This window comes from Antedon mediterranea, chromosome 11 (genome assembly GCF_964355755.1).
Source record: "Antedon mediterranea chromosome 11, ecAntMedi1.1, whole genome shotgun sequence".
In the NCBI taxonomy this organism is placed as follows: Eukaryota; Metazoa; Echinodermata; class Crinoidea; order Comatulida; family Antedonidae; genus Antedon; species Antedon mediterranea.
The window spans coordinates 8,785,255-8,799,661 of NC_092680.1; the positions used below are offsets into that span (position 1 = coordinate 8,785,255).

At 33.0% G+C, this 14,407-nt stretch overlaps 1 protein-coding gene across 1 annotated transcript; it reads left to right on the top strand.

Moving 5' to 3' along the window:
* Window positions 1-3,016: 3,016 nt before the first annotated feature.
* On the top strand, window positions 3,017-13,039 carry LOC140063094 (transient receptor potential cation channel subfamily M member 3-like). The gene is made up of 25 exons (XM_072109527.1): window positions 3,017-3,021; window positions 3,769-3,937; window positions 4,106-4,197; window positions 4,704-4,947; window positions 5,293-5,457; window positions 6,081-6,284; window positions 6,396-6,582; window positions 6,734-6,902; window positions 7,005-7,143; window positions 7,323-7,395; window positions 7,524-7,621; window positions 7,835-8,026; window positions 8,127-8,146; window positions 8,204-8,403; window positions 8,715-8,880; window positions 9,066-9,203; window positions 9,442-9,793; window positions 10,002-10,130; window positions 10,317-10,568; window positions 10,725-10,892; window positions 10,937-10,968; window positions 11,098-11,220; window positions 11,601-11,788; window positions 12,080-12,212; window positions 12,535-13,039. Exons 1-25 carry the CDS (start codon window positions 3,017-3,019, stop codon window positions 13,037-13,039), a joined length of 4,143 nt encoding a protein of 1,380 aa, XP_071965628.1.
* Window positions 13,040-14,407: the final 1,368 nt, after the last annotated feature.

Genomic DNA, 14,407 nt, shown 5'->3' on the forward strand with positions numbered 1-14,407 from the left:
AGAACACAAAATATTTAATTTATTAATATGAGAATAATAATAGGTACAATACAGAATATAATGAAAGAAGGATATGCAGAGGAAAGTTGTATGACAAAACTTTTATTTAGGCTACATTATTCTGATGACGAGTCACAAAATAGATCTAATACAGTACCTATATTACCATGTTGGTAATGATTTTTCTTTTATATTTTTGCAAATAGTTTAAGAACCTGTATCCGTCATATAATGTATTGTTTTGATGTATTATGTTAAATTGGATGCACCACTTCTGTGTGTGCCACCGATGCAAAGGTGTCATTTCCTAATAAATTATTATTAGATCGTACGGTATTTTGTAATTGTTCGTGTTGTACGCAATTTAAAATGCATATAACATGAATATTGCGGTCAGATTTTGTGAAAAACTGAGCTGCCGCATTTTGTATTATATTATACGTTCTATTTACAAAATAAGAGATCGGTCACTTATCTATAATTCGACAGATTGTCAAAATGAAAAAAGTGGTAGATTTATGGTGGGACTGTAAATGTTCGGCCCTGTTCGGCCCTGGTCTGGCTTTCCCGCGTGCAAGGCACAGAACGTATCGTCACACGCCAGGTGGGATTCCGAGTTATGATTGGTCAGAACTTTGAACTGTTCGTGCTTCCACCATCTATGGGACTCGATTTTGTACCCATGTGCTAGCGCGCGATTTAAATATTCATTAATTATTTTTAACATTCTTTGTGTCAAATTTGTCGAACATTAATGTTTCCACTGAGTATGAATTCGATAATAATTAAATAATAATAGTGGCAGGTATAGGCTATCGTAGTTCCGTGTCGACATAAGCCCACCTTAAGCCTACTTACAAGGAGTTTCCGTCATAATAATGAAATGCTAAAGTAGTTAATAACACGCCGTATAAAATGAGCTGGTGGTGAGTAGGCTACCTTTATTCCTTCTCAAATAGACCTATTTAATTTTCAAATTTACTAGAACAAGAACTGCTCTTATAATTATATTAATTGTATTAGTTTAAATGAAAAGCAGACTCGTCTTTTTTTGTAGGACTGATCATATTTTTTAGACTAGGCCTGTACCTACTTTTTGAGTAGTAGAGGCAAGGCCGTAGTCAACATACTGTAGTTTAGTCTATTGTGAAGGGGTGTACCGTGCGTCAAATTCATTGGTTATTTGTTTATCAGGATTTGGCGTTGTTCAACCAATGAGTTTGTCCATGCCATGTCGACTATTATAATAGCCATTTTAAAAAGATTTGTTCAAATAATAAACAAACTCCAAGATAAGTATTTTTATTTTATTTCACATTTACATCAACAGTCAAGGCCAAATGTCTTAAAGACACAATATAAATATTTATCTCTTAGTGTACGTGAATTCTGTAATCCGATTGGTCAATATGTATGAGATATAATTCCGTATTACGCACATTTACTCAGTCAAGCCGATCAGAAGGGTAATATTATATCCCGCATATTACCTGTTTGATGTTTCTACGCGCGCGTTGTTTATATTTATATTATGTATTTTTATCGTTGAGCGCATGCGTAGTTGTGATTTTAACCATCGAATATACGACGTTGATGTTGTTTGGAACAGTTGTTTGTATATGGAAGCTTATGTATTGTCCCTCTGAAAATAATTTTTTAAACATTTTTTGTTGTTGAATATGACATTTTAATCAACATAATAGTTATTGACTTCGACCAAAAAATGGAACGAAAAAAAATGTATTTACCTGAAAAAACTGGAATTTAAAGCAAAAAATGGTCAAATTGGCTGCCAGCCAATGGATTTTTGGTAGAATTTAACCATTTATCATGTTATTTTATAAGTGAAAACATTATGTTTTTCCGGTTTTTTTTACGGAGGTGATTCACTTTATTAAAACTACAAAATAACATATTCAAAGTCTGATTTAATTAATCTTCATTTTTCATGTTTTTGGGGGACAATACATCTTTAAATTGATGACACAAGGTACTGTAGATATTTGTTGTTTTTTTTTTTCTTTGTCTCTTGTCTAATTGCTTATATGTGTACATTAAAAGATAAAATCGTTGCTTGTTCTTACGAAATACGAGAAATATCTACGTTCTGGTTCCATGGACCATATTCCATTTGGAAACAACAAAACGTAGATATTTCCTGTATTCCGTGAACAAGCACAAACACAGAAACAACAACAAGAAGAAGACGAAAACCAACAGCCAGAAAGGCAAAGGTTACGAATAAAAAAAGGTTAAAATTTAAAAAATGAAGGGTAAATAAACTATCGGCATAAAAAAGAAAGCCAACTAGCAAATGACAACTGATGGTTAAGAATTGAGTGAATGTTTTAAACAGGTTTTAAAAGCACTAAGACTTAAATAGAAAATATTAATAGAAGGATTATTAATAACTAAATTATTATATGAGAGGGGAAATATATGGACGAAACCATCCTTATTACAGTTAATTCTATTAAAGGGAACAACTAAAAGGTCCTTATAGCCTGAACCAGGTCTATGGGAAAAGGCAACATAATGAGGTATGAAAAGGAACAACTAAAAGGTCCTTATAGCCTGAACCAGGTCTATGGGAAAAGGCAACATAATGAGGTATGAAAAACAACTAAAAGGTCCTTATAGCCTGAACCAGGTCTATGGGAAAAGGCAACATAATGAGGTATGAAAAACAACTAAAAGGTCCTTATAGCCTGAACCAGGTCTATGGGAAAAGGCAACATAATGAGGTATGAAAAGGAACAACTAAAAGGTCCTTATAGCCTGAACCAGGTCTATGGGAAAAGGCAACATAATGAGGTATGAAAAGGAACAACTAAAAGGTCCTTATAGCCTGAACCAGGTCTATGGGAAAAGGCAACATAATGAGGTATGAAAAACAACTAAAAGGTCCTTATAGCCTGAACCAGGTCTATGGGAAAAGGCAACATAATGAGGTATGAAAAGGAACGACTAAAAGGTCCTTATAGCCTGAACCAGGTCTATGGGAAAGGGCAACATAATGAGGTATGAAAAGGAACAACTAAAAGGTCCTTATAGCCTGAACCAGGTCTATGGGAAAAGGCAACATAATGAGGTATGGAAAACAGAATTAATACATTTAAAAGAAATACCATAGAATAATCTTCCATTACTAAGTGGAGTGAGAGAAAATAAAACAGGATTAAGGTAATAAATATAAAAAAATGTAGATTGAACCAGGAGTTGTAAAATAATAATTTTACAACTCCCTGATTGAACTCTATCAATACAATTACACAGAAAAACAGAAATAGGCTTAGTGCTACAGTAATCGAAAGGTCTCACTAAGGAAATGTACAAATGAAATTTAGTTTTGTTAGAAAGACACAATTTGGTCCTTCAAATTTAGTTACATTAATTTGAAGAAAAAAGTAGCAGATATTTACCAAAAAAAGTTTAATAATTTTTGTACAAAATAAAATTAGAGAATAAAATAATAAACTGTTGCAAGTTTCTTAGATTTTTGTTTTTTTATAAATTTATGTTTAGGTATGCTTTTTCCAGTGTAAATAGGGTCCCCCACCAATTGTTTTACCATATGTATACAATTTTTTAAAAATATCCAGAAGTATTAAGCTGTTTAAAAGTTTTTTTGTAAAGTATGTATCTTTTATAGTTGGCCTAATGCATGATAGGCATACAGGCATGTTGATTGCTTTTTAGTATAATATTTGAGTTTCTAAAATGCATGCAAATGAATTCAATGAATAAGGACTTCTTGCCTTAAATCAGCACATCAAGTGATGGCGTGCTAGTCAAACGGAATGTTAAGACAAATCTTCGAAGAGCAAATGCTGGTGTAGGCCCTATGAAATCAAGATACAGCAGAAGTCAGAGTAGTACCAACATTATAGAAGACAGCCATGCAGAATCTACTCACAGTGTATATATACCATTAATGGTAAGCACAGAGTATGTTATTATTTTTAAAAATGTTCTATGAGCAGTGGTTGATACATTTTAAAGAAAAAAGTAAAATAGCATTATTTATGTTTTTATGAACAGTGCTTAGTTCGAATTAAGTAAAAAGGTATTAAAATATCTATAATAGTATTGCAATTTTTTGTAGGACAAAAACATCAATAAGAGTTGGATTGCCACAACATTTTTCAAAAAAGAGTGTGCACGATATGTTCCGAAAACAGGAGACAACGATAAAAAGTAAATGAAGAATTGTTTATACATTCATTTTCCTGACATAGGAATTGCATAGAGGTTTACTTAAAGTACAGGAACTCCTCAGCCTTTCTCCAAAAACATGAAAAATAAAGATGATTGAATAAAATAAAATAGAATTTGAGTAGGCCATTTTATAGTTTTAATAAAGTAATTCACTTCTGCATAAAATAATGGAAAAAAAACCCAATATAATTATTTCACTTATAAAAACACCCACAAGGCTTTCGGTTAAATTATAATTTTTTATGTAAAACAATTAGTTTTTGATCAAATTTTTTGTCTGAATGAATATTATTATGTGATATTAAAATGGTGTATTAAAAAAAACTTATTTTTTCAAGGGGACAATATATCTAGTATCTTTAAACTGGTTTCCCAGGCTTTTCCATTGGGCTATAACAAGAGTTATATTACACAATTAACATCAGTGTATTCTTTTACCAAATTAGGGAAACAATTGTTCATACTTTTGTATTTACTTCTTTCAGGTGCTGTTGTGGTAGACTAAGGAATGAACATATACAGGAAGCCATACCCATGTGCACTGGTTCAGCTCAGACAACAAGTGATCAAAAGATTGCAGTACAACCTCAAGGAGACAGCCTCAGCGTACAGAGTGAATTAAATTTGAATGCTTGGGATAAACACCAAGATGTCAAGGAGTTTCCAACTGATGCCTTTGGCAAGATTGAGTTTTTAACCGAATTAGAATCATCATCTAGAGTAGCACATGTTTGTAGTTTTTTTTAAAAATTAGTTCATTTTAAAATTTAGTTGTCATCTTCATCCTACAAAAATGTTCCACCAATTTCTTTCTGTCATTTGTTCTGCTACTCCCCAATTAAGGTTTTTTATTCTTCATATCTGGAAACAGTTTTCTTCTAAGTTTTTGTTGGTCTCCCTCTGTGTCATTTCTCATGGAGTGTCCATTTGAGTTTGGCATATGCTACTGTATGTTGTGAGAGTCATTCTAGGATCTGTAATGTAATGTAAAAATACATTTATTATATAACCTTACCATTTCATACTGACATTAAGTGTATGTTTGATTATTATGATTTCTCTACTTTTCTTTAGTATGTTCGTATCTCTAATGATACCCATCCAAAACATACACTGAATCTATTGTCAAAGCACTGGAAGATGCCAATTCCACATCTTGCAATATCCGTAGCAGGTGGTACCAAGAACTTCATATTAAACAAACAAGATCAAGATACCTTTAACAGAGGCTTAGTCAAGGTGATAATAGCAGTTTATTACTATTAAGACCTCATTTCGAGGGGGCACTATTTATCAAATAATTGCCATCCTCATTATATTTTTAGAATGCAACATATCTGAAGAACAATAAAGTAGCTTTGCTGTAGTTCGAAACATTTCTTGCAAAATGTGAAGTTTGCTTGAATCTGCAAACTAAGCTACTAGACTAAGTTTTTAGTCTGTAATCAATGACACTACCTAAAGACTAGTCTACTCTAACAAACTTTAGCTTGCAGAGGCTAAACAATTTGTCCAAATTTGCTGTTGACAGACCTGTTTGGCAAACTGCAACTGTTCGCACAAGTTAGGCTACCAATTTCTGGACAAACGAAGTTTGTGAACAAATCAAATAACAGTCATCGTAGTCATATAGGCCTATAAATTCTGGAGCTAGACAAAATGACACTGCCTCCAGTAACAGCTGAGACTTCCTCTCCAAACAGTGGCAAACTCAATGTTTGCAAACAAATGTTTTTAACAGTTTTAGTTGACAAACTCAACAAATCATATATCACACACTTTGCATCTATGCTAATAAAAATCATCTTGATACGAGATACCGTAGAGATTACCTACTAAACTGATTTGTTTTTTTCTTTTAGGCTGCACAAACTGTAGGTGCATGGATAATTAGCACTGGAGTAAATTGTGGAGTTCACAAGGCAGTTGGTGAAGCTGTTAAAGAGGGTCAAGCCATGAGATGGATTTCAAATAAATCACAAACAAGAACACCTATACTCTGCCTAGGTGTTGCACCATGGGGTTATGTAGAGAACTGGCAGTCACTTGTTGGTAAACAGGGAGAGGTATGACGGCAAACATTACTTGAATCTTATGAACCACTTTGACATCCCCAAAAACCTCCATACAAAACGCCAGTGTTGATCTAAATAAATGTTATCTCTATGACTTGACAGGGACTGTATCCAGCCCAGTACAAAGTTAACCCAATCGTACAACGTGGTAAGCCAGTCTCGTTAAATCCATACCACACACACTTTCTGCTAATTGATGATGGTACCAGGATGCCTGGATGCGACGTCCCATACCGAGCTAAACTGGAACAGATAATCAGGGCACAGAAGTTTATTCAAAATCAACTTGGTAATTTAATGTCATATTTAAAGGGGCTTTTAAAAATTAATTTAGAATTAATGTATTTACTAAGTACCTATAAATCACATTTTATTATACCCTCTGATTGCAAAATAAATAAAACCTTTGTGAAATTTGAACTTATTCTATCATTTCACAGAGCCTGGTCTAGGTATTCCAGTTGTAAAAGTTTGCCTGGAGGGTGGTTCGGACACAATATTATCCACAAAAGAAGCTGTTTTACTCGATACTCCTGTTGTGGTTTGTGAAGGTACAGGCCGAGCAGCCGATTTGCTTGCATTTGCTAACAGGAACTGTGATGTTATTGAGTAAGTTTCATTTAGCTCTAGCATTCTAAATTCCTACATAATTAATTCCTGTTTAATATATCAATATAACTTAATATTTTTAATTTGTTTTTCTTCTAATAGTGGAGTACGAAAAATAAAATCTTCAGTGCAAAGTACAATATATGAAAGAATACACACTGTGTGTAAAATTAGTAAAGACCATCACACGATACCGGAACTAAAAGAGGCTATTGATATTATTATGAAACATGAATCAATGGTAAAGATACAAATTAATTATTCATAATAAATAATTATTGTCAATCATGATAATTATTACTTATTTTTTATTCATACTTTCATATTTGATTTATTCTATATTTTGTATTCTCTCTCTAGCCTCTCAATCTCTCTCTTTTTGTATGAAATAAAATCTTTAATTTTATTATTCTTTTAAAGATTACCATTTTTAGAATGGATGCAGGAGAACAAGACGATCTGGATTTAGCTATACTTAAAGCTCTACTCAAAGGTAATTAATGGTAATTTTGATACTACTATGCTACGAAAAACACAGAAAACAAATAATCTGCATCTTCATCAGTTGGTTGATCTGACAAAATATATTAAACATTTTCTTTCGCTGAATTATGTTTCTAGGCCAGACTGCATCACCTAAATCCCAGTTGAAGTTGGCACTATCATGGGGTCGAGTAGATGTTGCTGAGAGTATTTTCAGTGACCATAATGATTGGCCAGTAAGTACTTATTAACATGGGATTCATTAAAACACTTGCATCATCTCAAATATCAAAAGTTTTAAAAGTATGTTTTGGTACAAGTATAATGAAGTATGTCTAGAGCTTCCATCTGTACTGAAGATACTGCGACATTTAGGGTCAACTAGCAACTCTTCTGAAAATCGGTAATAGATTTTCATATTTGACTGATGTATATTTTTGTATTTCTAGCTTGGGAGTCTTGATAACTTTGTTACTCAGGCTTTGACTGAAAACAGAGTGGACTTCTTAGAACTGTTTCTAGAAAAGGGCGCCATCATGAAAGAATATCTGACTGTTTCCAGACTACGTTACTTGTATAACAAAGCTGCCGAAACGAACAAGTTCATCCGCAAGCTAATTGTAGACAAAACTCGTGGTGGGGTAAGATAATAAATGTAAATATACAAACAAAAGATTTACTAATTAATTACAGTAGATTGTCTTCTGTCTTTGACTGTTCTCTCCAAATCATTCCTGGTAGAGTCTTTTGTGTGTTTGCATGTAGGTCTCTAAAACAGGTTTTCTTCCATGGTAATGCCTCTCTTATGCCTCTCTGAGCATCACTAGAATTATGTGCAAAACATTTAAATCTTTTTACTTTTTACAGTTAGCTAACATATTTTACCTGCATCATGTTAGAAAATTAATTCAGTCATTAATGGGAGAACACGAAGCACCTTTGTATAATCACGACCGTAACATGGGTGATGTGGGACTAGAGTGTAAAGCACTTGTAGCAATGTCAACATGCTTATCAGGTAATTAATCTTCAGATATTATCTACGTTCATCATAATAATTTTTCTCATTATCAATGATATCAATCGTGTGACATCTATTTTAATATTATCAATATCATTATCATATGATCATTGTCATCTTTATATCTCCTCTTTAAAATCAGTTGTAATTTTTGGATGGTTTCTTTTTCAACATTTTGGCATTTCTCAGGATTGTCCCTGCTTTTTATGTAAATTTATGCTCTCTTCCAAATTCCAGCCGATCACAAGCAAAATCTGAAAAAATCTGCTCATGCATCATCCATTCACATTAAAAGATTAATGTTGTAGGTTTGATGCTACCTTACGTCGCTCAGGTAGAGTTTCTAAACATAAAGTCAAACAATGAGCAGCTATCCATAGGTGAGAATTTCTCGGTAGCTGAGCTTGTTAACCCTGGCATGCACTTTCCACGACCTTTTAGAGAGCTTTTCTTGTGGGCAGTTTTGGTTAGCAGGTATGTACTGGTGCAGATTTTGAAAACACTTTTGTGTTGTATAATAGAAACTTTTATACCGTAATAAATAAATAAATAGATAAAAAAAAACTTCAGTAGCAATTGTTGATTTAGTAATTTTGAATTAATTCTATGTATATTTTGATGAGTCAATATACCTGTTATTGTTTGCTTTACCTTCTTAGGATGGACCTAGCAGAATTCTTGTGGGAGAGAGGAGAAGACCCAGTTTGTTTAGCCATTGTGGCATCAAGAATGTTACGTTCAATGTCAAAAAGTGCCCAAGATCCAGATGACAAACTTAAGCTTCTTGAAAACTCAAGGTAATAAACTTCAGTAGGGCAACGGCTATGAGCTAAACCCAGGAGAAGAGAACAGGTGTTAAAATATGTCGTCTTGAAACGCCAGAGGCCTCCAACGTTGAATGGCTACTTAGGTCCATAAACCGGGGACCTTGGGTCTCTGCGTTACAACAGTGTAAAGTTTTGTAATATAGGAATAAAGTTAATGCTTGCTGGGTTTTACTTTTTCTAATCGTGAAAATGATGATCTTTGTTTCAGAAAATTTGAAAAACTTGCAATCTGTGTAATTGATGAGTGCTATATCACAGATGAAGATCTAGCTCAGATGATGATTACAATTCCACACAAGCAGTGGGGAGGTATGAACACCTTAACCATTGCAGCCGAGTCAGAAGCGGAGGAATTTATTTCCCGTCCATGTCCTCAGGCTGTCATCCAGAACATTTGGATGGATGGAATGCGTTGCTCCACGGGGAAAGCGTTTTTTGTTTTGCTTATACCGCTACTGTTGAAGGTGATTCCGTACAGAAAAGACTTTGTTTCAAAAACAATGCAGGAGAAAGTGTGGATGTTCTACAACGCCCCAGTAACAAAGTTTTTTGGTGGACTGGTAAGACCACATCACTGTTTGAAATGCTTATATTTTTAATCTGTTTTATCTACTTGCCTAGACCTATTGTTATATTTATAATATGGCAACCATCTTTCTCTATATGGTCAATTGCTGAGTAATTTTATTGACTAGGCCCACTATGAATTAAATAATTTATACAGTAAAAATTATGAATATAAACTGACCATATCTTATTTATTTTTAGATTACATATTTGATGCTACTTCTGTTGTTCAGCTATGTGCTACTTTTTGATTTTCAAGAAAAGCCGTCAGTTCATGAGAGTATTTTATTTGTATGGATTTGTACCCTTATTATTGAAGAATTTCGACAGGTAAAAGGCAACTTTTGATAAATATATTGCTCAAACAGTATGGATGTGAAAGTACTTTTGGAGACACTGTGTCACATGACTATTTGACCAATCAGAATGACAGAAGCTTAATCAGCCTTTTGACATTTTAGGACTTTGTTTAAGTTTATTCTACTATTCCTAGTTTTTTAATTTTCTCTACCTCAGTTGCTAATACCAAACGAGTTTGAGACATGGTATCAGAATGTTCGTCTGTGGAAACGCAGTGTGTGGAATTGGATAGAGGCACTAATGCTTAGCCTAGCCAGTCTAGGATATTGTCTACACTGGAGTTTAGATTGGATTGATGGTGCCAAATGTTGTTACTCTGCTAGCTGTTTCTTATTCTATGTCAGGCTACTTAGGATGTACGCTGTCAATACTAATCTTGGTCCCAAGATGGTTATGATAAGAAAAATGGTAGTATATAATGTATAACAATTGTACATAGAATAATGCCAATTTAGTTTTTTTTATATAAAGTCATGCATTGTGTAATAACATTTTTTCTAACTAAAAATGTAAGAATGAAATGTGTTTTATTCTAATTTACATCAACATCGTTTACTTTTGCAGATTCATGAGCTGGTGTTTTTTCTCTGTATCTTGCTTGTGTTTATGGTTGGCTATGGTGTAGCTAGTCAATCTCTTCTCTTCCCCAATCAAACAAATGTTCCTGCTGCCATTACTAGAATCTTCTACATGCCTTACTTCCAGATTCTTGGTGAATTGTTTCTGGACACAGTTGAAGGTAATTAAAGGGTTTGTATTGTAATGATTGAGTGCAGTTAATTGCAGAAATACTTTTTTCAACTTGTTGGTGTCGCAGGAAAGTTTCTTTCATAGGGGTTGTTCAAAGGTGCTGATTTACAAAGAAAAAGATTAGATCCTGACTTACAGTACACCTTAGATTGCTTGTTTTCCCTGTAGGTAACGTTGATGATTGTAGTGATGATCCAAATCAAGATCTTCAACCATGTCCTAAGAAACACATCTTTGTCTCTGTACTATTTGGCATCTATTTGTTAATAGGAAATGTGCTGCTGTTAAACCTTCTGATTGCGATATTTAGGTGAGAATTGGTTTAGCTTTCTTTGGCTTTACTGTAAGAGTAAGAAATTAAGGCATGTGTCAGTTGTACAGAACCACTTTTCTGATTTTCCACTAAAAATCAATCAAAATTTGACTAATGCGCATACATATTTATATTTCCATTTACTTTTTGTGACGTAAATAAATGCGCAAACATAGTAAATTGTAACTGCTGTGTTACTGTATTGTAAATAGGTATTTTTGTATTTATGTACAATGTTTGGAAAAGTGTGAATAGATAATTATGTTCAATTTTCTGGACAACCAAAGACATTGTGGTTGTTGAATGTAAGCATTTATTTATACTTTTTGAGGCATGGATATATATTTATTCTATTTTGCATTTTATTTTCACCCCAGTTTTGTATTTGATGAAGTCCAAAGCAAGGCACTTCAGATATGGCGGTATGAACGGTATGCATTGGTGATGGAGTATGCTGATAGACCAGCCATTCCAGCTCCCTTTGTAATATTTCAACACCTCTTTATGATCCTCTCATGGCTGTATAGAGTGATCAATATATCATGCAGTAAAGCCGATGAAAAAGGTGTTTTTTTTCCTATATTGCTTTTTGCAATTCAAATTTTTTTTAAGTCATAGAAAAACAAGAAAAAGATAATGCAAAAATCACGCATCAATGAAAAATATGTTAAATCGAATGAGAAAAATACTTTAAAATCATAAGATTAACAACCATTAATATCTTGATAGTGTATAATTGTTTTTATTTCTACGACCCTATGACATCCAAACATCAAGTAACTCCAGTCAAGATAACCTATCTATTTTTATGGTTTATTTCATGTTGATATACTAAAGTTATTATCTTTTTTTTTAGATATATTGTACAATCTAGAGAAGAAAATTGAGTTAAGAGTGTTTGAAAAAGAATGTGCTGCAAGTTACCGTCGCAAGAAGGCAAACATTGAAAGCTCACAAGTGACGGAAAAAGTTGATAGAATTGAGAAAAAGTAAGGAAATTGGCATTAGCAAAGTTGTAGTTGGATAAATCATGCACCAATAATCTTCTAGCTTAAAATGTTAAGTGCTAGGCTCTGTCTACACTATCAAACTTTATGTGAAAAAAAATGTGATGTGCCCATATATGAACAGGATGAGCACAATTTCACTTTTTTTGTCAAAATAGTTTGATAATGTAGATAGACTTTATAATTATTTAAATTCATATTTGATGTATTACAAAGATAAACAATATTCAATAAATTTGGTTAATAATGTCTTCCTAAGGAAATTAATAAAACAAATAAATATTTTTTCTTGTATAATTTGCAGACTTGAAGAATCAATCAAACAGTATGAAGAGAAAGAATTTCCAAATAATGAAGTCCAGAGTAAGGTTGGACGGCTTCTTTACCCCCATGATAAAGCTTCAACATCATCTTTGATTGATGTCGAATTTGATGAATTTGATAGCGCCCTTAATCATTCAAAGAAAAAGAGGCAAAAGTTTAAACAATCAAATGAACACAATGATCCTGAATGTTCTTCTCTTGAGCATCTTACAAGTAAAGAATTAGATGGTAGCGACATAGAACAAGCTAGCCTAACCTTTGATGATAGCATGGAGCAAACTAGTTTGTCGAAGCTGCAGGTAATTGCTAGACAGCAGGCTACAGCATTTATGGATCTGAAGAGAGGAATTGATCATCAGATGCAACTGGTGCAAGCTAGACTGCTAAAGCTGGAGGAGGAGTCACAAGGAAATAAACATATGTTAGAAGAAAATAAAAATATGTTGGAAAGAATGGAACATATGTTGGGAAAAGTCTTTGAATAATATATTAAATATATATATAGTAATACAGATAATCCCAAACAAATATTTGTGCTAATACATATTTATAACATTTAATTTATTAAAAAAAACAATGGTACTTCAAACCTGGATAGAAATGTCATCACAAAGACTGGTAAATGGTGGATATATTCGCTCATTTTCTTAAAGTATGAATTGAAGGTTTTTAGCTTAATTGGTTATCCACACTTGGCAGATAACCCCTTGTTATTGTCACAATCTTTTTTTTTCTTCTATCTTATTCTTCTTTCCACGAATTTTGTCCGCAGCGTATCTCTAATTTTTGTTAACATAAGATTGTATAACTTTGTCAGAAGATTGACCTCTATCTCTAGATGTGCAAGAAACTTCATTATATGACTTTAGAGTCGCGCAACATAAGTTACGCACGATTTTATGAATTTTGCGTATTTAACATATATCGAAAATTATATAACAATTTAAATTGAAACTTAGCAAAAGTGTAATTTATATCATGCGCTAACTTTCTTTGGAAAAAATGGCATGTTTTACAGAAAGTCAACTTTTAATCAAATTACTACGCATTTCATGTCATTTTAAGCATGTAGCATGGAGCTAAAAACTTTTTCCAGCCTTTTCTAGTAAATTTACCAACTTTTGAACAATTTAACTTAAAATCACGTCATATGAGCACTTCGAATTGGACAATTCGCACACGTTTTTGATGAAAAAGTAAAAAAATTCGTCAAAATTATGCCTTTTTTTAAACAGTCATAGAGATTCTAAACTACATGGTGAAGTTTATTTTTATTACATATTCTGGAAGTTGACATGAGTTTTAGATATCGGATCATGCATCAATATGGCTAACCAGATATTGTGACGTCATCGAATGGCCACTCAAATATAAAATATAGGATTTTTGTCTCTTTCGTCATAGCTCATCACATTTAGTAGAGCGCATCTCCACTTATCCGTATTCCATTTCCCCCCCATATTTGATGTTATCTAGGTCAATCAATTATTTTTCGCATAATTTACCGTTTTTAAGACGTCAAAATGTGCAAAAGCGTAAATAGCTTTGGTCACTTATTTTCATCATTCCAATAAATTAGTTATAGCTCCTCAGAATGAAAAGTGATACTCATATTAACGATGATAAACGTTTTCTGGAAGCTGTTAAATTGTAGATACGAATTCATGTACAATGATTGTTGTGACGTCAACATATGGCCAGTTGAAATATAAACGTCGTATTTTCATATTTTGCATCACAGTTCATGACATTTAAAAGAGCGCGCATCCATATTCTACGTATCCAAATTTCATCAACACATCTCTTAGTGGTTGCTCAGATAATTCCCTTCCAAAATTGCTATCTATGTGCTT